The sequence below is a fragment of the Onychostoma macrolepis genome, chromosome 03, assembly GCF_012432095.1.
Source record: "Onychostoma macrolepis isolate SWU-2019 chromosome 03, ASM1243209v1, whole genome shotgun sequence".
NCBI lineage: Eukaryota > Metazoa > Chordata > Actinopteri > Cypriniformes > Cyprinidae > Onychostoma > Onychostoma macrolepis.
Genome location: NC_081157.1, coordinates 26,824,552 through 26,848,316, shown reverse-complemented (window position 1 = coordinate 26,848,316; position 23,765 = coordinate 26,824,552). Strand labels below are relative to the sequence as shown.

Below are 23,765 nucleotides of genomic sequence, written 5' to 3'. Positions count from 1 at the left end.
TGCTGTGCGCTCCATTATGGTTTTAAAGGGAGTAATAATCTGGCAAATAGGTAAATAAATGTAGAAATGTACTGTTTGTTTGTTCATAAGCATCAATCAGAGTGTAAACAGAGAGAGATGTTGAGGCAGGCGCGACGCTTTGGGGCTGCGCGCGCCGTTATTCTTAAGGGAGGAATAAAACAAGCAATGTGGCGAACAGGTAAATAAATGTAGAAATGCACTGTTTGTTTATATGCATCAATCCGCCGTTATGGATGTACAGGTTATGTTTATATACGTACATTCAAGGCTGTAAAATGACAAACGTAACGTGCAGGCTTATATTTAAAACAAATGCAAAAAAACAACAACAAACAAACAAAAAAACCTACTTGTAAAAGTAGTCAAGCTACATCGGGTTTTGGGGGGCTGTCCTTACCCGGGACGTTTATTGCTTTGAAACCGGCCACCCCACCCCGCAAACAAATACAACACCGACGACCCCCAGCCTTCAGACGTAAGAAGTTTTTGATTGGTTGAACTACGTTGAACTGTAACCGAGCAATCTGATTGGTTGTGAGCGAACCTGGATTTGAGGACGACGGACCTGAAAGATCATAACCTGGACAACTTTTTTTGCGTAAGTACACTTTTTTTGGCTACAGCTACATGCATGGAAAGGCGCTAAAAATAATTTATAGTCGCTATATTTACTTTTCAATTTTTTTTAAGGTGTTGCCGATTCTTGGAGAATTTACAGGATGGAAGGTAAGCAAAATAATTCGGCATTTTCTTAACATCAACAACATTTCTTACTTCAGTAAGAGTAGTAATTTAGTGATATGACGAACTGTGTGTGCTCTCGGCGCACTGATCATGAGGTCACCGAGTTCCGGACCTCGGTAATGTTTTCATGTAGTTATGAATGTCTGCATGACATATATAATTCAGTTTAGACAGTTTGCAAGAATGTTTAACATCCGCAGTATGAAAATGATCGCTGCAAGACGCAGAATGAACCAGTTGTGAGTGAGGGCGCGGGCGCAGCATCACTGATAGATCCAGCTATTATAGGCGTTTTTGGGATTTGTCACTTAATTTAACACTTTAGAAAGTTAATGAAGTAGGAAGTTGCAGTTTATGGTCAGCCATATCTTTATCATATTTATATAATTTTATATTTGAAAAAGATTTTAAATAATTTTGGTCTATTTTTCGTTTTTGTTTGTTTTAGAAAAAGCCCATGGACAGATTATTACTTACAGGATAGCACATTCGTTAAGGAAAACGTAAAAAAATATGATATTTTCAGTCAGAAACGTTATCAACTCTATCAAAAACAGTAGCATTTCACACTAGTGCACAGATTTGTAGAACAAGTAGGTTAATGAAATGAAATACGCAAAGTATTCCATTCAGTAGTTAAATTTTCACAAATCATGCTATAAACATTCATAAGAGCAATAGACAAAGTTATCAGCTATAGCAATGGTTGTTAATAAAAACTATAACAGTAATATGTATTGTTGCATGAATAATAAACGACTGATAAAATGATCCACCCTTAACTATAAATTATTAACAAGTTTTGATGCAATAAATAGGGTATGATTTAAAAAATGATCATCCCTCCGAAACAGAGAAAACATCTTTTATAAACATCTAAATTTCTGTCTCTTTTAAAGTGTTTACAGTGTATATAATGAGTTGTATTTGTAGGGGTTATTATAGCACAATTCTATAATAAGAGAATTACCCACCTCACCTTACCTCACTAATTTTCAAAGCCTGGGTACGGGTATAAGTCATGACTATGATATCATATTTCTGCTTGAACACAGTTCAGTATATTCACGTAGTTGTCAAAATTAATGCACTGTGAGGATCAGTGATGTTAATGCAAGGGCATCAGACGCTCCAAACACATACATGTCGGCTTGTTCTGAAAGAGGAACTGTTCACTGATGACACAGAGCCGCCTTCAGATCGCTGAGTTTATGTGCAGTCATTTGGCGTTTCCCTGTGGTCTTGTTTGGTATGATAGGTTGACTTCTTATTTGTTAATGTTACTGTATAATTGAACAAAGTACTGTAAAGTTGTAAATACACTCTGTAGTGACATTTCTGCAAAGTATGTTTCCAAAAAAAGAGCACTTTAGATTAAAATCTATCTTTAATATATTTTGTTAACAAATAATAACATGAATTTGCAAAGTAATAACACTAGAATTACAACTGTTTTTGTGAAGAAAAAAAGGTTGGGGGGCTTTGCAGTATTGATTGCGATAGGAGGGGGCCATGGAGTAAAAAAGATTTAGTACCACTGATTTAGGATATGGAGTGATATTGTAGCAAATATTCTTTGTCATCCTGATGGTGTTTTGGTCTGCTTATTCAAATTTGTTTTCTTTTTCAGCAAGGAAGTTTGAGTTTGTCAGTGAAGAGGAGCTTTTAAGCCTTGGAGGAGATCAGGACTGCTGTTACTGCAGAACATCTGTTACAGCATCCAGTGATCATATATCCAAACGGCATCTAACATTTGCCATTCACTTTAGAGTCACTAAGTAAGTAATTGTTAAAAATGTAAATGTAATGTAATATTTATATGTAATATAAATTATGTAATATTTTGTTAAATCACTATAATATATGTTGTATTATGTATAATATCCAAGATCCATTACTTGTCATGTTAATTCCATAATCGCTCTTTGTAGGCAAGTTTGCAATACCATGTTACTGTCCTGATTGACAAAGTGGTAGAAGGAGCCACTGGCATTGTTCAAAGTGCAAGAAAGTAATTCAAAGGTCTTTTGATTTCAAATGCCACTTAAAAAGACATGGTACGTGTTTTGTCAATTTTGAAAGTTGTACTATTGTTTTTTAAATATTTAATTTTGTAATGATACATTTTGTTTGTTTGTCTTTGTTGTGTGCCAACAACAGGTCTGATGTTCCCAGAAAAAGCCTCAGGTTGACACATAATACATAACCATCCTACACAGTAAATGTAATAAAGTGGAAAATGTCATAATGTAATGTATCATTATTTCTTAGATGACAGAAAACCCTGCCTGGACACTATCCATGTTGACCCAGTTCAGAAAGAGAACCTGTTCTGCAAGAAATGTGGGATTCATTTCACGATCACATCCAACTACCAAAGACATGAAAGACAGCAGCATGGCAGACAGGAACCAATGATATGCATTGATTCTGTGAATGGAATATATGTGACAACAAAAGAATCTCATGGGATGAGACTACCAATACATGTGCAAAAGTCTTCTGTTTTAAATTATTTTGCCTGTGAAGTGCAGGCATGCACAGACTTCATGAGCATTGCTGCAAACAGTGGAAACCCTGGGAAAGAATGTTTTCACTTAGAAAGGACCAGGACAGCAACATCATACAGTCCTCCACCAGCACTACGCAATGAGTCCCTGCAGGAGATGCAAGAAAAGGACTTTTTTCAAAATCGAGACTTGAAGAGTGCACTGCAGTAAACCAGCAGGCTTGCTCTAAGGACATAGACTGTGTCTTTCCTATTTTTTTGGGGTGAGCATGGCCTTTCTGAGCGATATATATACTTTTCTGTGTACACAGGCCAAAAGGACAATTGGTGTAAGTTTGGAAGAACAGTCTGCACATTTGATAGTAAGACTGGTAAGTGGCACTGCCAGTGCAGAGGTACAAAAAATCGGATCAGTTGTGTCCATAGATACTTATCCATGTGGTGGCTTTTTCAAGAGCATCCCCAGCTGTTACAAAATGTAGTGGACACCTCAAATGAGGATATTGAAGATGTTGAGGAGATGATCAGTGCTGGTGATGATGTCCACCAACATTCACGTAGTAGTATCATCATGGAAACCAACTACTTCTGGAGTTCAAAAAGGATACCAGAAGACCTTCCAGTGGATTTAACCACAACAGAGAAGCCTGTTCCTGAAAACTTTGAACCACTAGAAGTACAGTGCCCATACTGTCCTGGCCCATGTCCTCCAGATCTTGGAAACAAAATACTCATCACCCGACAAGCAACTGTTTATGGAATATTTAAACAGTTTAAAGGTAAAATGATTAACGTAATGGTTAATGAGCAACTTTCTTTCTTACTAAAACTCACCTTAAAAATCACCTTGAATTGATTTATTTTTTATCTAGGTGTTTCTGTCTATGCCAAGGAGTGTCCTGTCTGCAGAAACTTTGTCCGGTTTCAAGAATATGAGAGTGGGTTTCACAACTACAATAACAGAATTTTTCTGTCAATCCCTTTATGCTCTTTTCTGACTGCTGGTGTTTCAGTAAGTATACACAAAATTTTGATATTTAGAGAGCATGTTTCAAGATATCACAATAATCATGCAAAACTGTTCATCAGTTGAGTAAAACCTCTATTAAATTTACTTTCTACAGAATCATATTGTTGTGGGTCGGCTGTTTAGAACAATTGAATCCCATTCAAGAACTGCTTTGCCAATCAACATGCTAAGAAAAGCATTCTACCATTTCAGTGCTTTAAGGCAGTACTCATACAATTTTTTTTTGTTACCGCTGTGGTTATCATCCATCCATTGTCATAGCAGACACCAATTGGAAAGTTGCATTTGATATACCAGGTGAGAGTCAAATCTGAATAAAAACCCTCAGATCTGTAAATGTTCTTAACACAACATTTAGGCCTTCAAAATAACACACATTCACATACAACCCCTTTTACTCTATAATTTCCAGTCAATCTCATGAGACGCCCGGACATTCAGAACATTGGCCTCCAGGACACCCTTGTTAATGTGGCAGCAAGATGGGAGAACCTGGAAAAGGAGATCATTGCCACTGGATTTTGTGACGGTACCAATGAAAATACTGTTTCAATTGTTTAACAGTACTATTGCCATTAATGTTAATAATGTGTCTTAATTATATATTACGTTTCAACATTAAGGGTAAAGCCTTGGGTTTTGTAGCAGTAGAACCAAAAATTAACTGATGTTAATCTTAGAAAAAATTCTGTTCCTCAGACTCATCTAACAATGCTTTCTCAAGTCCACTGACATCTTCAGCCTTTGCTCCTTGGATTGGACAACACACAAGACTACATGACAAGCTTCCAAAAACAGAAGTTTTCAAAGGTCTCTCTCAAAGTGAAAGGGTGAGCTCTGTATGCCGTGAAAGCCAGGACATTGGTGAAGACCATATTTTACAAATACTGGACTCTAAATCGGTAAATATTTATACTTGAAGTCTCACAGTATTCGTGTAAGCACTCAATGTATCACTATTAACTTTTTTCCCACGAACAACACTAATAGAAAGTAATTTCTCCACAGCACAAAAGAGAAGACCTGGTGAAGGCATGCAACTGTCTTGGAGTGTCAACAACTGGCTCACTATAAGGAGGTTTACCCCAAAATGTTTGTAAAGCTGAAAAAAGCTGGAGGTAAGATATTGTTTTTCAGTGTCATTAATTCATTTGTGTAGGGTTACTTTTTTTGTTGAAGTACCATCATCTATGCAGAAAACATGTATGTAATTTGTCATTCTTGTCACTTTAACACAGGTGGAGTATTACATATGGGCTGCACCCATGGTGTTATATATTATACATCACCATTATGGTGGCAGGAATCTGCACGGGACCACAGGGATGCTCTGCTAAGTTTTAAATATCCCCCCACTGTGTACATCTCTGACATCGCTGGACGTGTTGCCAGGCATGTTAATAATCGTACGCAACAGAAATTTTTCCAGCCAAATGACGGAAGGGTATGCGCACCAACGGACACAAACATATCACTGGCAGCTGCAGGAAAGTTAACAGTAAATATTGAGTGGTTGAAGAAAATTAGGAGGAAACCAAGACATGCAGAAGAACCCAAAGAAATGGAACGATTCTCATGTCCACACCCTGAGACAGGGACATCAGACCGGTACTCACTGTATGACAGATTTCACCAAAAAAAACAAAAGCGTCCTGAAGAGAGACTGCGTAGCCTGAAAGTGATTCCAGATCTGGCTTGTCTGATTAATTCTTCAGCAGCAGAACAAATAAACAGAGAGCTTTCCTCAAGTCGATACTCACTATGTCAAATGAAGGACATCCACTACATGTTCTCACTACGTCTGTTTTTTCACCTGCACAATGAAAGACTGTATAGCTCCTTCATGAAGGAAATTGAAAAACAGAGTATAGCAGAAGCCATACGCATTGGATTAGATGGCAAACTGATATGTGGCCAAACAGGTAAGAATGTGAAAATTTAAAATTACACTGTGACATTAAATTTATTAAAGTTTGCCACTTTATTTATTAATGTTATGTTATTGTTTCCCAATTAATTACAGGAACACACACAAGAAAACCTGACAACAGTCAACAACAGTCCAGAAGTCCTGAGGCTCCAGCAAAGGGGGACAGTCCTACTATGGATGGTTACCGTTTTTCAGTGGCAATGTTTCCAATTAATGATAAAAATAAGGTAACAAGTGTGCTGATTAACACCATTGACATATGTCAGTAGTAATAATATTTACTATTAATAGGAATATAAAATCATTAACACATCTTCTGCATCATTAGGACAAAATCCAACAGCTGTATGCTGCTGAGAAGAGAGAGCATGATGTCATTGCTAGAATCTCTCGTTACGCCCGTCTCTTGAAAGACACCAGTAGCCAACTGATGCCATGGCTATATGACAATGTAAGTACCAATTATGGTTACCTTATGATTTTAATATTTAATTATGATTAAATTGACTTGATTATTCAGCTATCACATACAGATAACTGTCACCTTATATAAGATGTGTAAGTAGATATGGAAATACACAATATATTTGAATACACTTTCTTACTATGCATCTTCATATTTTGCTTTAAAGACTGTAAATTGTCGGATTGCACAAATTGCCTCAGAAAATCAGAATGTAAGTAACTTCTTCAGAATCTATACTTTTTTCACAAGTTTTAATCATTTTCATAAACATGCAAACAAGCATTATGAGCAGATGAAAGAAGTGCAATTTGCATGTAATTTTGTTCTATCCTCAGGTTGCAGCCTTGACGACTGACACATTCATTTTGTGGTACAGGGACTGGCTGGCTTCAAGAAAAATTCCTGATTCACATCTGAAAATTCTTGAGGTACTATTCAATTTCTGAAATAAAATGCATTAAAGCAATCCTGTCTTTACATCCTATGAATGTCACGAATGCCTCAGGGACATGTGTTTCCTATTTCTTTCATTTCAGAATGATACACAGAAAACACTTCTATCAAGAATTGTTGGCACGGATCAGACACCAGAGACAGGATGTCACTTCATTCTTTGGGTTAGTACAACTCTAGCAATGTTCAGATTATAGAGTATATAGATGTGATTATTATAGACAAGCTATAAGCTATATAGTGTTATTATAGACAAGCCAAAAAAGTACAAACAAATGTATTTGTGACTGCTTTAATGGCTCTTTATTTAATTTCTTCTACAGGTTTTTGACAAGATGGAAAAACAAATAAAGATTTATGACAACACAGAACGTTACATGAACATTTCACCCCCAGATATGGACATTCTGAAGTAATGCATTTTATCATTTATTTTATGTTTTACACAGTTATTTTAAAAACATTTCGTAACTTAGGTACAGTCTGCTTTAAGTTCATTTCTTTCTTCCAGAGATGCCTATAGAAATGTAGACTCCCTGGATGGGTGGACTGTGTGCAATCCACAGCAATGGCGAAGAAATGATGGAAACAACTGTGGTGTTTTTGTTTGCACAGTGAGCGGATAGTTTTTTATGAATTTATGATTGCAACTTTGATTAATATTTATGTAATGCATGCTATGGGAAAGTAAACAAATACCGTTTAAAAATGATTACAGCAAATTCTTCAAATTCCCTTTACATTTTCTTAGATGGCAGAGATGGAAGCAAAAGGTCTCAAAATGTCTCCCGAGTTGCTTCACACTGACCAGCTGATTCATCTTCGACTTTACCATGCCTCCTGTTTGGTTGAAAATCTAGAAATTGAGGTAAAGCAGACCAGTTAAGCTTTAATGGTGGCTTTCTCTCTAACAAGGATGTATGTAATATACAATAAACATGACATTTAATATTTTGCTTAAGAGTAAACACTGCTTTACTCATCTTCTGTTCTTAGGACTTGCAACCAAAGAACACGTCTAAAACTAAAAACAGATGTATAGCCCAAAACCTTGGTGTTTGCATATTTCAAGAAATCCAGCAAAAGTAAGTGACCATACTGCATTTGAACATGTTATACTGTATTTATTGAGCAGCTATATATAATTATATTTTATTTTTTCTGCAGAACCATGCATCCAGATGTCAAAACACTGCAATGGATTCAGTGTGACAGTTGTAACAAATGGTTGCACAGTGACTGTGCTGGCATTGATCCAACAATGGTCACAGTGGACATGCCATTCAACTGTGGATGTGACATTGATAAGTCATATCCTTATGATAAGTATGTACTTTACACTTGCAAACAAACTTCAATTACTACATTACAAATGCATTCAATGTTTGAATAACCCTCCAATTTCTTTTTACAGAACACTACATTTACATTTATGCATTTAGCAGACGCTTTTATCCAAAGCGACTTACATTGCATTCAAGTTACAGTTTTTACATTTGATCAGCTCTTGCTTTCCCTGGGAATCGAACCCATGATCTTGGCGTTGCTAGCGCCATGCTCTACTATTTGAGCTACAGGAAAGCCGCTATCAATATTGAAGCAGGGATTGGTGGTGGACACTGTAATAACAGACCAGGACATTATGGTAAACAAGACGAATATCACCAATAACTGAATAAATGTGACTTCCCTTTTGTAAAGTGCTAATTTGCATATGCAGTGTCTCATTGACATTTACAAGCATATCTGTTGGAATTTTCTAGAAGTTTACAATTTGAGAAATATCCATATTTTACACTTGTTTCAAACAAATACTGTGGTTCTGTTTAAAATAACCGTTTTTGCACATTGTAGGAACTACACAATGGCTTGACAAGTGGCAAAATAAGATCAAACAGGATGTTTGTGCATAATCCAACATTTTGTCCTAAGCTGAAGATGAAACTTGATGGAAGGATTTATTTATTTTTTATTAAGGAATAATTTTAGTTGCAAATGTTTCAGTGCTCAGACTTTATTTAACAAACACAAATCCGACAAGTGTTATTATACAACAAGAAATAGTAATGGAAAATTACTTCACAACAACTGTGATATTAAAAACCTTGACATGAAGACATCTTAAGACAAAACAACAATGGAAAAATAATATATAAATCAACTATATAATATCAATGAAAAGAGTATATAAATGGCTTAAATGATTATTAGAAATGATTATATTTTTAAATGAAATAAAATAATTAAATGATAAATTATCATAAATGAATGAATTAATATAAAATAAATGAAGTAAAACACAACAAATGTATGCTCTCTTGAAGCAAAACACACATTTTGCATTTGAGGATCCTTAGATCCTTCAATACTCTGATTTTGTCTTCTGCATTTATCCCATTCACACACAGCAGTGGTGCTGCAGCCATTTGAAATTGGGGGTTAGTTGCCTTGCTCAAGGGCATCTCAGCTATTGAGAATGGAAAAGAGCTCTGTTCATTTACTTCACCCCGCCTACTTTTGGGCTTAGAATTTTCACTTCTATGACGAGTTTAAGATTTGCTGCCACGCTGACAAAAGTTAAGAGTAGGCCTACAATCCCCAGTGTCACAGAGAGCCGTCAGCACAGCAAAACTGCCGAGCTTATAACAGGAGCAGACGGTCTGATCGGCAGTGGATCTCACTGTAGTGCAGCCATGTGTTGACCAGGCGCCCCCGTCTAGTTCAGGATCCCAAAACACACACATATGCTTCTCATTCTTTTTCTGGAGGGAAATGTACATGTAGAAATATCAATTAATAATGCATCACACTGGTGTAACACATTATATGTGGTCCACTGAGAGCAAACTGTTCCATACCGTCAGGTGAGAAAACGTGAGCTTTATTGGTTTCTTTAGGTTGGTTGTCTCATAGTTACTAAAAGTGGCAGTTACTACTTTTGAATTGATCTTGAAAGTTTGCTTTTGCTGTGTCTCTAAATGGTTAAAACAGCAGTTGAGTGATTCATCCAGACCTTTGTAGCTGAGGAGAGCTGCAGTTGTAAAGCCTGGTTCATGCACAAAGACAGTAAAAATCGTTTTATACTGTACAATTAAAAATACTGTACTTTTTCTATGTTGTATTTATAAGAATGTGTACCGAGGTATGTATTTCCTGTTGCTGTGTCCCAGTTGGAGGTCAATTGTGCTCCACTGATATTCATCATGAAATGACCCTCAGGAGGAGAATTGCCCCTCTTTACTAACAGCTCCACATCTGGAGGGCAAAAGCCACATTACAAATATAAAACAGATTCATTGAAACAGATGTTACTGAAGATGGTACTAATGGCACTGAAGTGTAAAGTTTAGTGACGTATTTCTTACCAGCTTTAGTGCTTATTTTCCTGGTCCGGCTTGCTGACAGCAGATGTCCGGTCAGTTTTAGTAAGATTACCACAATCCTAAACAATGCTGAGACTATATCATTATCATTGAAGCCACCATGAAGCAGATAATCTAGATCACTCAGAAATGCCTGTATTGTGGTGGGTGAAATGAGAGAGACTTGTGGATCAAGATGACGTTTAAAGCACTCATTTTAGTTCTGCTGAATGTCTGCAAGACATTTTACCACATAATTTAGCTTACCCTTGTGAAAAAGAACTACACTTTAGCATACTGTACTTTTAAAAGAGTACTTGTTATGGAAATAATATACTTTAAAATAATATGCTTAAGTGTTAACTAAACCTTAGTTGATGTTATTTGCAATTCAATTCAAATGTATTAGAAGTTTACATTTATAATGAATACAATTAGTTAGAGTTTTTTTCTTACACACAAAAGTAGGACTTAAGTACATATAGCCCATGTTATTTCAGAAAGCATAGGCTATAATCTTCAAGTACTTGTAAAAGCTAATTGAGAGAGACAGACAGACGGGCAGAGACAGAGTCAGATAGATAGACAGATAAACAATTGCTAAAATGTCTAAGGCTAGGTTTTACACGGAGCCCCTAAAGGGACATGGTGGTGGAAAAAATTCAGGGTGAGTGGAATTTTTTTTAAAAATGTTTCGCGCTCTCTCGCAAAGCTTTTGCATTCCCTCGCAAAATTTTTGTGTTCTCTCGCAAAGATATTTGCGTTCCCTCACAAAACCAGTTAAGTTGGACAAACTCTTCCTGTTTACTTTACAGCTTGCAGTGGTTCACACAGCTCTGTATGTTCACAATGGAGCCGTTCATAGAGTTTTATTTTGAACTTAGACTCAAGTATAAAGAAATAAAGTCAGTGCTTAGTTCAAGGAACAGTTTTGGGACATTCTAAAATGCTTAAGGTGGCTTAATGATTTAAAACATTGACATTGGAAGACAAAATTTGATAATAAATACTGATAAAATTATTAGGCTAATATTAATAACCTTATTAATAATATTACTATTAATAAAGCAGAATAGCCCTGAATATGAACACAATGCCCTGCACATTTTTTTTTTTTTTTACAACTTTTTCTCCCCCCATAGAAAACACTTAAGGTAGGCGAATGAACTTGAATTTATTGTTTATGAATCACTTTATGAATTTATTATCAAATTTTGTCCTCCAATGTCACTGTTTTAAATCATTAAGCCACCTTAAGCATTTTAGAATGTCCCAAAACTGTTCCTTGAACTAAGCACTGACTTTATTTCTTTATACTTGAGTCTAAGTTCAAAATAAAACTCTATGAACGGCTCCATTGTGAACATACAGAGCTGTGTGAACCACTGCAAGCTGTAAAGTAAACAGGAAGAGTTTGTCCAACTCAACTGGTTTTGCAAGAGAACGCAAATATCTTTGCGAGACAATGCAAAAGTTTTGTGAGGGAACGCAAAGTTTCTCGAGAGAACGCAAAACATTTAAAAAATATTTTTTTCCTCCCACCCGGAATTTTTTCCACCAGCATTTCCCGTAAGGGCGCCGTATTTTTAGGCTTTGCTAGTGATCGATAGATAACAGATATAGCACACTGTGTCAGAACAGTGTGAAGGTCTATCCCGAGTTTAGTGGTTATAGCTTGAAAGCTCTGGGAATTAAAAAAAAAAAAAAAGTAGTCTAATAATAACAACAACAACAACTAATAATAATAATAAATTGGCTTTCTAAAGCCAACATAATAAAGTAAAACTTTTGACATAATTACAAAGAGCATTTTTTAAAACTGTTTTATTTTTGCCATAAAAGCTGATTTAAAAAGTGTCACCTCCAAAAGTTTTTCTCCATTCACTTGTGTATTATTCCAGACAGATTCGCTCTGACTCAGTACCAGACAGCTGCTGTTCATCAAAGAGGTGAGTTTTGTGAGCTCTGGTGATGCCTACACAGAAAAGAGAAATCAGCATTCTGGTTCATTATGAATGACTGTAATATTCATATTCTGTCTCAGTAGTCTAGTAAAAGTCCCATACCGGAGATGCTTTGCTCTCACTTAATAATCTGTCACACTTATGCTCTGAAAAACAAAACGAACATAATATCACATGAAAAAAGTATGGCTGTGATTATGTGATCACATCTGATATTCAGATCAGCAGCACAGACTGTGTTGCACAACAGCATATTACACAGAAAAAATGGTAACCTTATTAATATCACTGAATCAACCTAAATACATCCATTTATACCAACAACAGGTTGAAATAGCTCTTTAAGTGCACACTATCACTTGGCACAGTTGCATACCAAACCCAAGCGCGATTATCCTCCCTTCCTGCTCCCCTACTGTCCTGTGCTCACACTGCATATAATGTTTTGGGCCGGAGCACATTTACATCAATATAGGCATGGGCCGGTATGAGATTCTGACGGTATGATAACCTTAGCTAAAAACATCACGGTTTCACGGTATTGCTATTACAGCTCTAAAATATGTTATTTTTAAATGTCTGGGTAAAAAACAACGTTTTTTCCACTGAACACAATACATTTTATTTTTAATAAACATATAGAACATTTTGGAATGGTAAACATGTCAGGCTAAATAATTAATATAAATAATTGAATTCTTGTTAATTAAAATATGTGCAGTCACTTAAGTGAGCCTAAACCTGCAGCTCAACAATAATAAGAACATAAATTATTTTCTGTAAAAAAAATAAAAAATCCTTCTAAATGAAAAAAAAATTACAAATGCAGTCACTTAACCTAAACCTACATTTCAATAATCAAAAACATAAATCAAAACTATTTCTGTAAAAAATAAAAAAATGCAGTCATTAAACCTGCAGCTCAACAAGGTTTTTGGAGATATGCTCACTTTCTACACATTCATCTTTCAGTCCAAGTTATGAGCGGTGAGGTACAAAGATGTGTGCACATACACATAAGGAGAGTGCGCGATTGTGTCACACACACACACACACACACAACACACACACGGTCTCTCTCCGTATATCACTCAAACAGTGGCAAAGACACCTGAGCCAGCAGTTTGTTTCTTTTTTAAATGACGTGATTTTGAACAGATGTAAACAATGGCAGGAGGCTTAAAATTATAGACGTGATACCAGCTAATGTATTGTACTAAATCGCAGAAACGTAGTACTTTAGTCTGCTATTCCCCGCTCTGTGAGGTAACGTGAGGGAGGAAACTAGCTGAAGTTAATTAGGTATGTTATCTGCCTCGGTAGCAAGCCAAATAGTATTTATTTCAACACTGAAACAACCGGCGAATGGGTCTCTGTCTTGATCGAGGGTGAAAGAGAGAGAAATGAAGACGACACAGATATATCGTTTGTGTACGACCTGGAAGTATTTACTTAGCGATCGGTGCCAAAACGGCATCTGTACGAACATGATTGGTCTACGTTACCCGAGAAATTCCCAGACAGCAGACTTCGCCTTTTTCGACGGGGGAAAAAGTTCTTGAGGATTCACCTCATTAGGCCATCATCCTACACACAGGTGACTCTCACTGACCGCTGTCCGGAGGAGGGGGAGGGGTCGTGTGACTCGTTACGCTCTTCACTGCTCACAACTGAGGGAGTCCTGCACTTTCCGTATTTGACGACACGTAAAAAAAACTGTGCATACCACAGGAACGGTATAACGGAAAATTTTAGTGGTTTTGAAACCGTGAATTTTCCAAACCGCGGTATACGTTAAAACCGGTTATCGTCCCATGCCTACATCAATACATTGTTCCATAGCTGTTTTGTGCTCATGTTAAAACTAAAGCAAACGTTTTGTGCTATGAATTATGGGAAAGCATGAAATAAAAGAGATAGTTACCAAAAATAAACTTTTAACAGAACTCTAACCTGTGCATTTCATTTGTTTGTGACCATAGTTGGTGAATCCTGAGCTGCACACACATTCATGACCGTCTTTGCTGTTTTTGCAGACTCCTCCTCCACATATAGATTTATCAACGTCACATACACCTTTAACAACATCAGAACAACATTTTAAAGAAAGATCTTACGTTTCTCAAAAATAAACTTAAATGTGTCAGAATGTGAACTTGAGTGGTTTTAAAGGACCTACTCTGGCAGAGTTCACTTGTATCAGTGAAGTTAGTTTCTGAATCCAGCAGCACAGATGCAGTAGTAACCGCCACCAGTGTTATGACATGTTGTATGTTTTCCACAAACACTGGGATCATCACTGCATTCATCTCTGTCTGTAATTTAACATAATAAACAAAACTCTCAGCTGAAAACTCTCACATTAGACTGCAAGCCAAAAAATATAATAGTTTCTTACCAATACACTGAACTCCTTGTCCTGGATTAAACATCTCTCTTCCATCACTGGAAATGTAGCCAACTGCACATGTGCAATTATAACCTCCTCCAGAATTGACACTTACTGCATTAGAACCACAATCAGCGCTGCCATCCACACGTTCATTGATGTCTGAAATGAGATGAACAGAGATTCAGATGTTTTCTCTGCTGCACAGAGATTATATGAGATTCATGTCGAGCTCTCTTGCATTTAATCACGTTCGCTTGTTTGAAATTGCCATCTGAGTTTATATTGAGGCAACACTTACACACAGTATTGTCAGTTACGTTTTGCTGTGTTGACAGAAATTGTTTTAGACAAAGCCATGGTGCTGTTGTGTGGCATGTTGTCGTTCCTGATTGAATTAGTGATGGGTTGTTCTTGAACGATTCGTTAATTTTAAACGAATCTTTAATGTGACTCGGGGAAAAATGAGTCGTCTCGGGGAGTGATTCGTTCAGTCGTGCGTGCTGTACTGGAATTATGCTGCATTCACACCATGTAGTAATTAATTACTGTAATTACGAGATGAGAACACGTGATGTTCAACTCGGTGCTGTTCACATCCTAGGACTGGGGATTATCCGCAGTGTTGCCAGATTGAATGTACGATTTCCAGACCAAAAACCCGCCCCAAAACTTTAACTGTCAAAATAATGTGATAGAATGTAAATCAAGGTTGATAAGAGCCATTTTTAACTCCTTATAACGAAATAATGATGACAAAATGATATAAATATAATGCTAGATAAATTTCCCATGGATAAAATCGGGGCAAATACATTAAAGAGAACTGCCAAATATGATTAAAATATGCAAGCAGACACTGATAAACACATGCATAATTTTCAGTGTCAACAGTCAGAATTTAAATGCAAAAAGTGCCCAATATATAAGTGATCAGAATAAGCAACTTAATTATAGGTATTTCACACTCGTCCATGCACACCATGACAGTCAAAACTGTGTCAGTATGATAATCCGACAATTAAAAAAAATGTAACAACAACAATGCTCTTACTTTCGTGTCGCTCTATAATTTCACACAGAACTAGTCTTTCGTGAAATTCATATTGAACATAATATAGAACTTTGCACAGTCAAAAATAACAAGTCCAGCAGCTTTAAAGGATATAATCTGGACCGTTTAAAAGATAAAAAGACAGGATCGTATAGATAGATTTTGATTATAATTTAACTGTGCTCTGATTTCGGAGTTGCAGTGATGCCTTCGTGTCATCTCCCTCAGGTGTAATTCACGTTTTGAGAGTTAAAACACTCTCCACTCTTTACCATCTAACGTATATATAGGCATTATGATCACTTACAGTTTATACATTCAAAATCAGATCCGTTATCGCGCTAAAAACCCGTCACTCATGAATCATCGTCTGTCTGCAGATCAGTCAATGATTGGCTAAAATTGCGGCCGCGATGTCAGCATCAGCACCAGATATTGTGCGTGTGTTTAGTAACGTTGTGGTGACTGATTGGATGCATGGAGTAGGCTATATGCACATTTGGGCTTGTTTTTTAACCAATTAGCCTATACAATTTAAATGTTTTGAAAACCGCCAAACTGATTAAAAACCAGCCCAAAATTTGTCTACCCGCCCAAGCCAATATTTACCCTCACAATCAAATTCAAAACCGTCCAATCTGGCAACACTGATTATCCGTGATTATCACTGTCTTGGTACATTAAACAAGCATTTAAAAATGCTACAAAACTGTTCACAAGCTCCTAGGGATTTGATTTTGCTTGTCATTTGTTGAAATAGGCTAAATATTAAAAAGTACTATGAGTTCGTGACTGTTCGCTGAATGTGACCCACAATCTCTGATTCTCCGTGGCGTGGAAAAATGAATATTTATAATGACAACAATTATACTTTATCATTTAAAAGTTTCCAACAAAGAAATGGATCGACTTCTGTCAGCTTGTTGAACACACTTTTATATGGATAATTTAATATGACGGCTGAAGCAGCAGCGAGCGACACTGTTTTCACGGTAATCAGAACATTGTAAATGAAATTCTACAAAACCTAAGAGAAAAAAAAAAATCTAATTATCATGCAATGCGACAAATTAGCTTCTCTTCCCTACAATGAAGAATGAATTATTGTTTAACTTAAAGGCAAAAACAAAAGAAAAGTTAATCAGTTATCCATTTAGAGAATGAGAAGTAACAATGGGAACGGATAGCGTGTCCTGCTAATATGGCGGCGCCTTCCCGAAATGCTGACAGAATTTTTTTTTTAATATTGTTATAGTACATTACAGTATCTATGCATCTATTTCCCTCATTTTTAGAGCAGCAATATAGATTTCTTTGAAAACGCCGGTATTTTTCTCTGGTTCCGCGGTCACGTGGTACAAGCAGAGGGTAAAAGCCGTAGCTTTAGGTGACTTCACGCCACATCTTAATAACCGTAATTACCAGATACCAACTTAAGCGTTCACGTCCTTGTAGAACTTTTTAACTTACGGTTATTACAATATGGCCTGAATGTCCTGTGGTATTCCTGTGGTACTGCAGCAGTACTACATAAATTTACCACACAACAAATGAGCAGAGCTAAATATGACAGGATTACCACAGCACTTTCTGTTGTACAGTATCACAAGAATTTACCATTAGATGCCATATGTAGTTTTTCTGTTGTTTTTGTGTGGTAATTCCAACACAAGCTAAATAAAAAGTAAACAATATGCTCTCTAAAAAGTTGATGCAGTTGTTATAGAGCCAATATTTACCTGATCTTAAAAATGACTTTGATCTGTCAATACAGTCAGGTTGATCATGTTAAATAACCAGTTCATTTAGATGTTACCACATACAGTTCTCCAGTGAAGTGCAGACATGATGCAAGTGTTGTAAATGGCCGCTTCATTGATTACACTCTGTATAATTTTAAACATAGTCTGAAGTCTCTAATATAATATATGTTTTTATAGAAAAATTTCAATATATATTTCTCTAAATTATTTATAAGATAAAATAAATTGTTTATATAAAAAATAATTAGTTAAAATCTTGTTTCAGAGATTCCTGGATTCTCAATGAGCTGAGAAGACTAAGGACAGATGCACGACCTCAAACTGAAAGTGAGGTAAATATAAAATTGTATTTAGAGAAAAAATGTTGTTTCAATCCTCAAATTTAATTGACCCATTGGTGGTCCAAGACATTTAACTGTTTGTATTACTCTGTGTTCACAATATTCCAGATTATGTATGTGGTGCACAGTAGAAGCAGGTTAGGGAATGGATTGATCTGAATTGGCTTTAGAAATGCTCCTATTTAGTGAGTAGGGAGCAGAAAAAGAAAACCTAGAGTGGAGTATATGTGTTGCTCACATACTAAACACACTCTTTGTCACACACACAGGTTCATAATGAACACTTCTCATGATAACATGAAAGTTCTCTACTATTGTGTTTTGCAGAGTTGCTTTGGCAAAACATCTGTCAAACAAACTAAAATCGAAGTGTGTTATTGCTCAGTGCCATTGTCAAATTGCAAATTGAAAGAAGCTGCGTGTAATCATGAATTTCTCGGTACGTAAATATACCAGATTTAATTTTCTGTGGAACTGTTGGTGGAAATTATGTTATTGGTGCAATAACAATGTTTGAATTTTCCTTCTTATGGCCAATAATATATCATCTGCTAATATGTCATGCATCTCTACTCACTATTAATTACATTTTTAATGTACTGTTGTAAAAGAGCAATATCGAAATTGCAGTCATGTTGTTGTTTAATCATTGTTTCTATGGACACATGATAGCTGTGCTCATATTCAGAACAACAGCAAAACAGTACATGGTTTTGGCTTTGGTCTAATAATTTATAGACTAACTTTCCTGTAATTGTGAGGTTTTTTTTATAACACTTTATATCAGGGGTATCACACTCGGCTCCTGGAGGGCAACTGTCCTAGCTTTGTTCTAAACCTGCTCCAACACACATATCGGTAGTTTTCAAACCAACCTAAAGGACCGTTTGTCAATTATTTATTAATGTATATTAGTCATGTCCATTTTTTTATTTTGCAGAAAAAGTGAGCTGTGCTTTCCCTGTTCTCAGCCTCAGTCGTCACTCCCACGGACCGTTGGCTAAACATCTGATACATATGGCACACAAAAGTGGAAACACTTCAAGAGTTTCAATGTCATCATCGGACTGGTTGAATTATACAGGATTTCTGGGAGACGTGCGTGTTGCGTTCTTTAACGTTCCACGTGGAAACAAAGATGCCGTGATGCCCAACTCCTCACGAAAGAAGAAAACCGTCATGTTTACAACTGTGATGACGAGCGCTTATCAGGATCAACTAACCGCTGGATTTTTGAAAGTATGTGAAATATTTAAAGTTCATGGCATAGAATCTGTAAAATACGTCCGAGAGTTTTACACACCGGTCTGTTATTGTGGTGACATTTCCACGCCCCGAAACGTGACGCTGAACGAAATGAACTGTGATTGGTTGTTTGACATGTCGGTCAAACGGCCTCATGGGCGGGCCTTGGCCAATGAAAGCTGCCATGGATTCCAGACCTTAAAGGGGTGGTTTACTGCTTTTTTTCTTTGCTTGATTGTGCTTATGGGGTGCAATATAACATGTCTTCGTGTTTCGTTTGTTAAAAAACGCCTTATTTTTCATATATTCCACCTTTATTGTAAGCTGCTTTCTCCTCTGTCATTTGAACGACCGGTTGACTTCCTGATTCTCTGAAACCACTCCCTCAGAAACAGGCAATGGGCTCAGATTGGTTAGTTAAGCCGGTGTGTTGTGATTGGCTAAACGGCGTACTGCACATTGTCCAGAAACGTCACGCCCATTCCCTTCACGGGCGACAGTTGCATGTGCTCCGGTCAAATGTAAATAATGGTGTCAATATTGCCGTATCAGTTTGAGTCAGAATCAGACCCAGAAAGCGGTAATGAAGAGAGTCAAGCAGAACTTCCGTAAGCACGGCTCTTACAAAACGTTTCTGAATGGAAGTTTGCTGTCGTGATTACATATCAATTTTTTGAAGTTTGTACACGTTTGTCTTATACACACAAAATAGCCTCGAACTAACTGGCCATTATAACCAAACAGCGTTGGCTTGTGTTTACGTTCTTGATCAAATCGAAAAATTACGTCATAAAGTATACATGTGTAACCGAGTGGTAAAAAGTATAAAAGTTTGTTTCTCCTTTTGCATCATTAAACGTATTTTATTTGTATTTGCTGTTTTCTGTAAATTTGTAAGTAAAAAAAAAAAAAAGAAACAGTGAATACCTGCATTTTCCTGGAGTCGTCAGTAGGTGTGTGCATTATGCATGAGAAATGCGCATGCACTGTCGTCCTCAGACATTTTGAGTGATGCGCAGCGAGCAGCGAGAGGGAGACACGCACTCTCTGTAATCGGTGACAGATTTAAGACCATCAAATGGTAAATCAAAATCCCCGGTCACACATGCAAAATACATTTACAAAATTAGTACATAATTACAAATTCGGGTCCAAAATGTTTGTACGCGTTTGTCATAGACACACGAAATAGCATTTAACTAACTGGCTACTAAAGCCAGCGTTGGCATTTGTTTATGACCTTGATAAAACTAAAACATTACGTCTGAAATTATACATGCAAATACATTTAAAATTATTAAATCTTACTTACAGGTTGTGGCTCTACAACTGCTGCCTCTGGTTTTAAAGTTGGAACTGCTCCATGTTTTAGTAATAGTTTCTGTGTGAATCTGGCATTGAATTCGTGTAGATTCTGGAAGCTGTCTTCCGTAAAATGCGCAGCACAGAGAGCTAAATTAGGATTGTAATTGTCAGGAACAATTGTGACGAACTACAGCGTCCGGTGAAAATAGCTACAACTCTCCACTATAACTCATCCTCTTCGACAAAGCCGCATTACATGGCCTTGCCCCCTTGTTTGCATGTTCTGGAGGGAGGGGTTGATGGGTTTATTTCGTATGCAACCCGGGAAGTATCTCGTTGTAGTCCCATATGAGTCGTTTTTGTAGGCATTGAACTTCCTGATTTTTAAAAGACCATATCTCCGCTTACGTTGAACTTTCAGCACAGCAACTTTGCAGATACTGTTCATGCACCAACAGCAACATTACACACTATTTAAAATGAAAAAAGTGAAATCGCAGTAAACCACCCCTTTAAGCTGTCAGTCTGAAGCTCTGGCTACGCGAGACAATGCTTTCCCTAATGTGGACACAGGATCCCTGAGAGAGGCTGTTCACAACAAATGAGCGAAAGCTTAATTGTGAGATGTTAATGTTTGAATACTGTGAATTAGCATTTTCATGCTTTGTTTAATTGTGCCTTATATTGTTTTATTGTGTCATATACCCTACTTTGTAGTGTACACAGATGATGTTGTTACACATGGTGAATAAATGTTGAAATGTAATATGGCAGATGTAGTATTGTGTGTCACATTTTTGTATTTGTAACATTTTTAAGATTATGACAAGTATGCTAGTAATACCACAGGTTTATGACAGAAAAACTACTGTTTTCTTGCAGTAATATAGCGAATTAAGTGTTACCATAAAAAACCCTGCAAAATTATTACAGGAATACCACAAAAATATTACAAAAGGACCACAGGACTATTACAGGAAAGCCAGGTATTACTGCAGAAATATGATAGTAGTACCACAGGAATATCACAGATATATTACAACCCCAAATCAGAAAAAGTTAGGACAGTATGGAAAACGCAAATAAAAAAAAAGAAAGTAGTGATTTCTAAATTTACTTTGACGTGCATTTCATTGCAGACAATAGGAACGCAAAATATTTCATGTTTTGTCTGGTCAACTTCATGTCATTTGTAAATATACATCCTTTCCTGTCATTCAGACCTGCAACACATTCCAAAAAAAGTTGGGACAGTAAAGCATTTACCACTTTGTAATGTTGCCATTCCTTTTCACAACACTTAAAAGACGTTTAGGGACTGAAGACATCAAGTGATGAAGTGTTTCAGGTGTAATTTTGTCCCATTCTTCCTGTAAACAAGTCTTAAGGTGGGCAACAGTACGGGGTCTTCGTTGTCGCATTTTGCGCTTCAAAATGCGCCACACATTCTCTATTGGAGACAGGTCGGGACTGCAGGCAGGCCAGTCAAGTACCCGTACCCTCTTCCTTCCTTGAATCTTTTAATTATATTATGCACTGTTGAAGGTGAAATATCCAAATCTCTTCCTATCTTTCTTTGAGGAACATTGTTTTTAAATATTTCAATAATTTTCTCACGTATTTGTTGGCAAACTGGCGATCCTCGGCCCATCTTTGCTCCTAAAGGACTAGACCTTTCTTGGATGCTGCTTTTGTACCAAATCATAACAACAATCACCTGTTGACATCACCTGTTTCAAATCACATCATTATTTAACCAATTTACCTCATTACTAGACCTAAATTGCTCCTGTCCCAACTTTTTTTGGAATGTGTTGCAGGTCTGAATGACAGGAAAGGATGTATATTTACAAATGACATGAAGTTGACCAGACAAAACATGAAATATTTTGTGTTAATATTGTCTGCAATGAAATACAAGTCAAAGTAAATTTAGAAATCACTACTTTCGTTTTTTTATTTGCATTTTCCATACTGTCCTAACTTTTTCTGATTTGGGGTTGTACATACAGTACAACAAAAATGCTGTGGTAAAGCGTCCCAAAAAACAACACAATACCACATAATTACCACACAATTTTTGTGTAGTACTTTTAATGTTTTACCACATGTAATACCACAGGTAATTGTTGTAAGGGCATGCAGCATAAGTTTATGGGGCTGTCACGTGATGAACGAACGACTCAAACCCGAAGACTTGTCAGATGAGGTGAGCTAATAGACTGAAGACCCAGATAAACAATAAATTAATATTTTCTGTTTCTTATAGCATTATAGTTTTGTATTGTTTGTAGTGTGATCAACGTTTGCGTAAGTAGTAGACGCGTTTGGGAAGTAACACGTAAAATTTAATTATGTTTTGCTAAAATGAACGAAATGACTCGAAAAAAAGATTCGTTCATTTTGCTGAACAAGACTCAAAGGTCCGAGTCTGTAAAATGATCCGAGCTTCCCATCACTAGATTTAATTTGTTTTAGAATTAATCTTTTTATTATTTTTAATTTTTTTAGAATGAATCATTGATACCTACTGGCGTATTAATGTAAAGTGCAGCAAGAGTCACTAAATACCCACCACTAACACATGAACTGACAGACTGTCAGAAAAATGCAAACATAGACAAGCATTTTGTGCTATGAAAGTACATGGGAAAAAAATCAAGAGATATTTAGAAACCAAAATCTTCTCAATAAAATTACAATTTTAACACTGTGCAATATAAAATATGTGTCTTTAAGCAAAACGAGAAGCACTAAATGGCCAATAATTTTCTAGGCTCTAATAGTTTCTTACCATTACACTGAACTCCTTTTCCTGGAATGAATTTCTTATTTCCATTGCTGGAAATGTAGCCAGCTGCACATGTGCAATTATAACCTCCTTCGTAATTTAGACATACTGCATTAGAACCACAATCAGCGTTGCCATCCACACATTCATTGATGTCTGAAAAGAGATGAACAGAGATTCAGATGTTTTCTCTGCTGCACAGCGATTATATGAGATTCATCATATCAAGCTCTCTTTACCTTGGCATTCAATAACATGCGCTCGTGTGGGGTTATGAGTTGAAAGAGTTGTGAATCCTTCATGACACTGACAGTAGTAGCTGCCATCAGTGTTGATGCATTTTACCTTATTTCCACAAATGTGTGGAGTAGACTCACACTCATTGTCATCTGTAGCAA

At 36.5% G+C, this 23,765-nt stretch overlaps 2 protein-coding genes and 1 long non-coding RNA gene across 9 annotated transcripts; 2 read left to right on the top strand and 1 right to left on the bottom strand.

Annotated features, from left to right (window-relative positions):
* The first annotated feature begins 641 nt into the window (after nt 1–641).
* LOC131537995 (uncharacterized) lies at nt 642–3,001 on the top strand. Its single transcript, XR_009270449.1, has 4 exons — nt 642–747; nt 2,396–2,543; nt 2,697–2,822; nt 2,926–3,001. It is a non-coding gene; the product is annotated as an uncharacterized LOC131537995 (long non-coding RNA).
* A 1,712-nt stretch (nt 3,002–4,713) lies between these two features.
* On the top strand, nt 4,714–9,152 carry LOC131537991 (uncharacterized). Of its 4 annotated transcripts, none has more exons than XR_009270448.1 (15): nt 4,714–4,833; nt 5,004–5,206; nt 5,313–5,422; nt 5,543–6,226; nt 6,328–6,461; nt 6,563–6,685; nt 6,867–6,911; nt 7,036–7,128; nt 7,237–7,317; nt 7,477–7,565; nt 7,665–7,767; nt 7,905–8,021; nt 8,150–8,238; nt 8,321–8,798; nt 9,008–9,152. XR_009270448.1 is itself a non-coding variant. In XM_058771766.1 (15 exons), exons 3-15 carry the CDS (start codon nt 5,395–5,397, stop codon nt 8,593–8,595), a joined length of 1,773 nt encoding a protein of 590 aa, XP_058627749.1. In that variant the 5' UTR covers nt 4,714–4,833; nt 5,004–5,206; nt 5,313–5,394; the 3' UTR covers nt 8,596–9,152. The 4 variants fall into 4 exon arrangements, 3 of the variants coding, with proteins under 3 accessions (XP_058627749.1, XP_058627748.1, XP_058627747.1); XM_058771766.1 differs by having other exon boundaries at nt 8,321–8,479; nt 8,568–9,152; XM_058771765.1 differs by having other exon boundaries at nt 5,004–5,134; nt 8,321–9,152.
* Nucleotides 9,153–9,340: 188 nt separating this feature from the next.
* Nucleotides 9,341–23,509, bottom strand: LOC131537992 (adhesion G protein-coupled receptor E3). Of its 4 annotated transcripts, XM_058771768.1 has the most exons (11): nt 20,584–21,618; nt 20,199–20,318; nt 14,878–15,030; nt 14,659–14,794; nt 14,433–14,555; nt 12,582–12,625; nt 12,377–12,490; nt 10,519–10,669; nt 10,292–10,408; nt 10,012–10,199; nt 9,341–9,915 (listed from the first exon to the last, which is right to left on the bottom strand). In XM_058771768.1, the coding sequence occupies exons 3-11, from the start codon at nt 14,920–14,922 to the stop codon at nt 9,703–9,705; spliced, it is 1,131 nt and encodes a 376-aa protein (XP_058627751.1). In that variant the 5' UTR covers nt 14,923–15,030; nt 20,199–20,318; nt 20,584–21,618; the 3' UTR covers nt 9,341–9,702. The 4 variants fall into 4 exon arrangements, with proteins under 4 accessions (XP_058627751.1, XP_058627752.1, XP_058627750.1 ...); XM_058771769.1 differs by lacking the exons at nt 20,199–20,318; nt 20,584–21,618 and adding an exon at nt 15,170–15,301; XM_058771767.1 differs by lacking the exons at nt 20,199–20,318; nt 20,584–21,618 and adding an exon at nt 23,371–23,509 and having other exon boundaries at nt 9,342–9,915.
* Between the last annotated feature and the right edge of the window lie 256 nt (nt 23,510–23,765).

Bases quoted from the DNA above. Each gene is read 5' to 3' on its own strand.
- LOC131537991 (XM_058771765.1), top strand. From the start codon at position 5,395: ATGTTTGTAAAGCTGAAAAAAGCTGGAG. The intron at 6,686-6,866 runs GTAAGTACCAAT...TTTGCTTTAAAG, and splicing joins TGCCATGGCTATATGACAAT to ACTGTAAATTGTCGGATTGC. The intron at 7,566-7,664 runs GTAATGCATTTT...TCTTTCTTCCAG, and splicing joins CCAGATATGGACATTCTGAA to AGATGCCTATAGAAATGTAG.
- LOC131537992 (XM_058771767.1), bottom strand. From the start codon at position 14,922: ATGGAAGAGAGATGTTTAATCCAGGACAAGGAGTTCAGTGTATTG. The intron at 10,409-10,518 runs GTAAGAAATACG...TTTGCCCTCCAG, and splicing joins GAAAATAAGCACTAAAGCTG to ATGTGGAGCTGTTAGTAAAG. The intron at 10,200-10,291 runs GTACACATTCTT...TGCATGAACCAG, and splicing joins AACAGGAAATACATACCTCG to GCTTTACAACTGCAGCTCTC.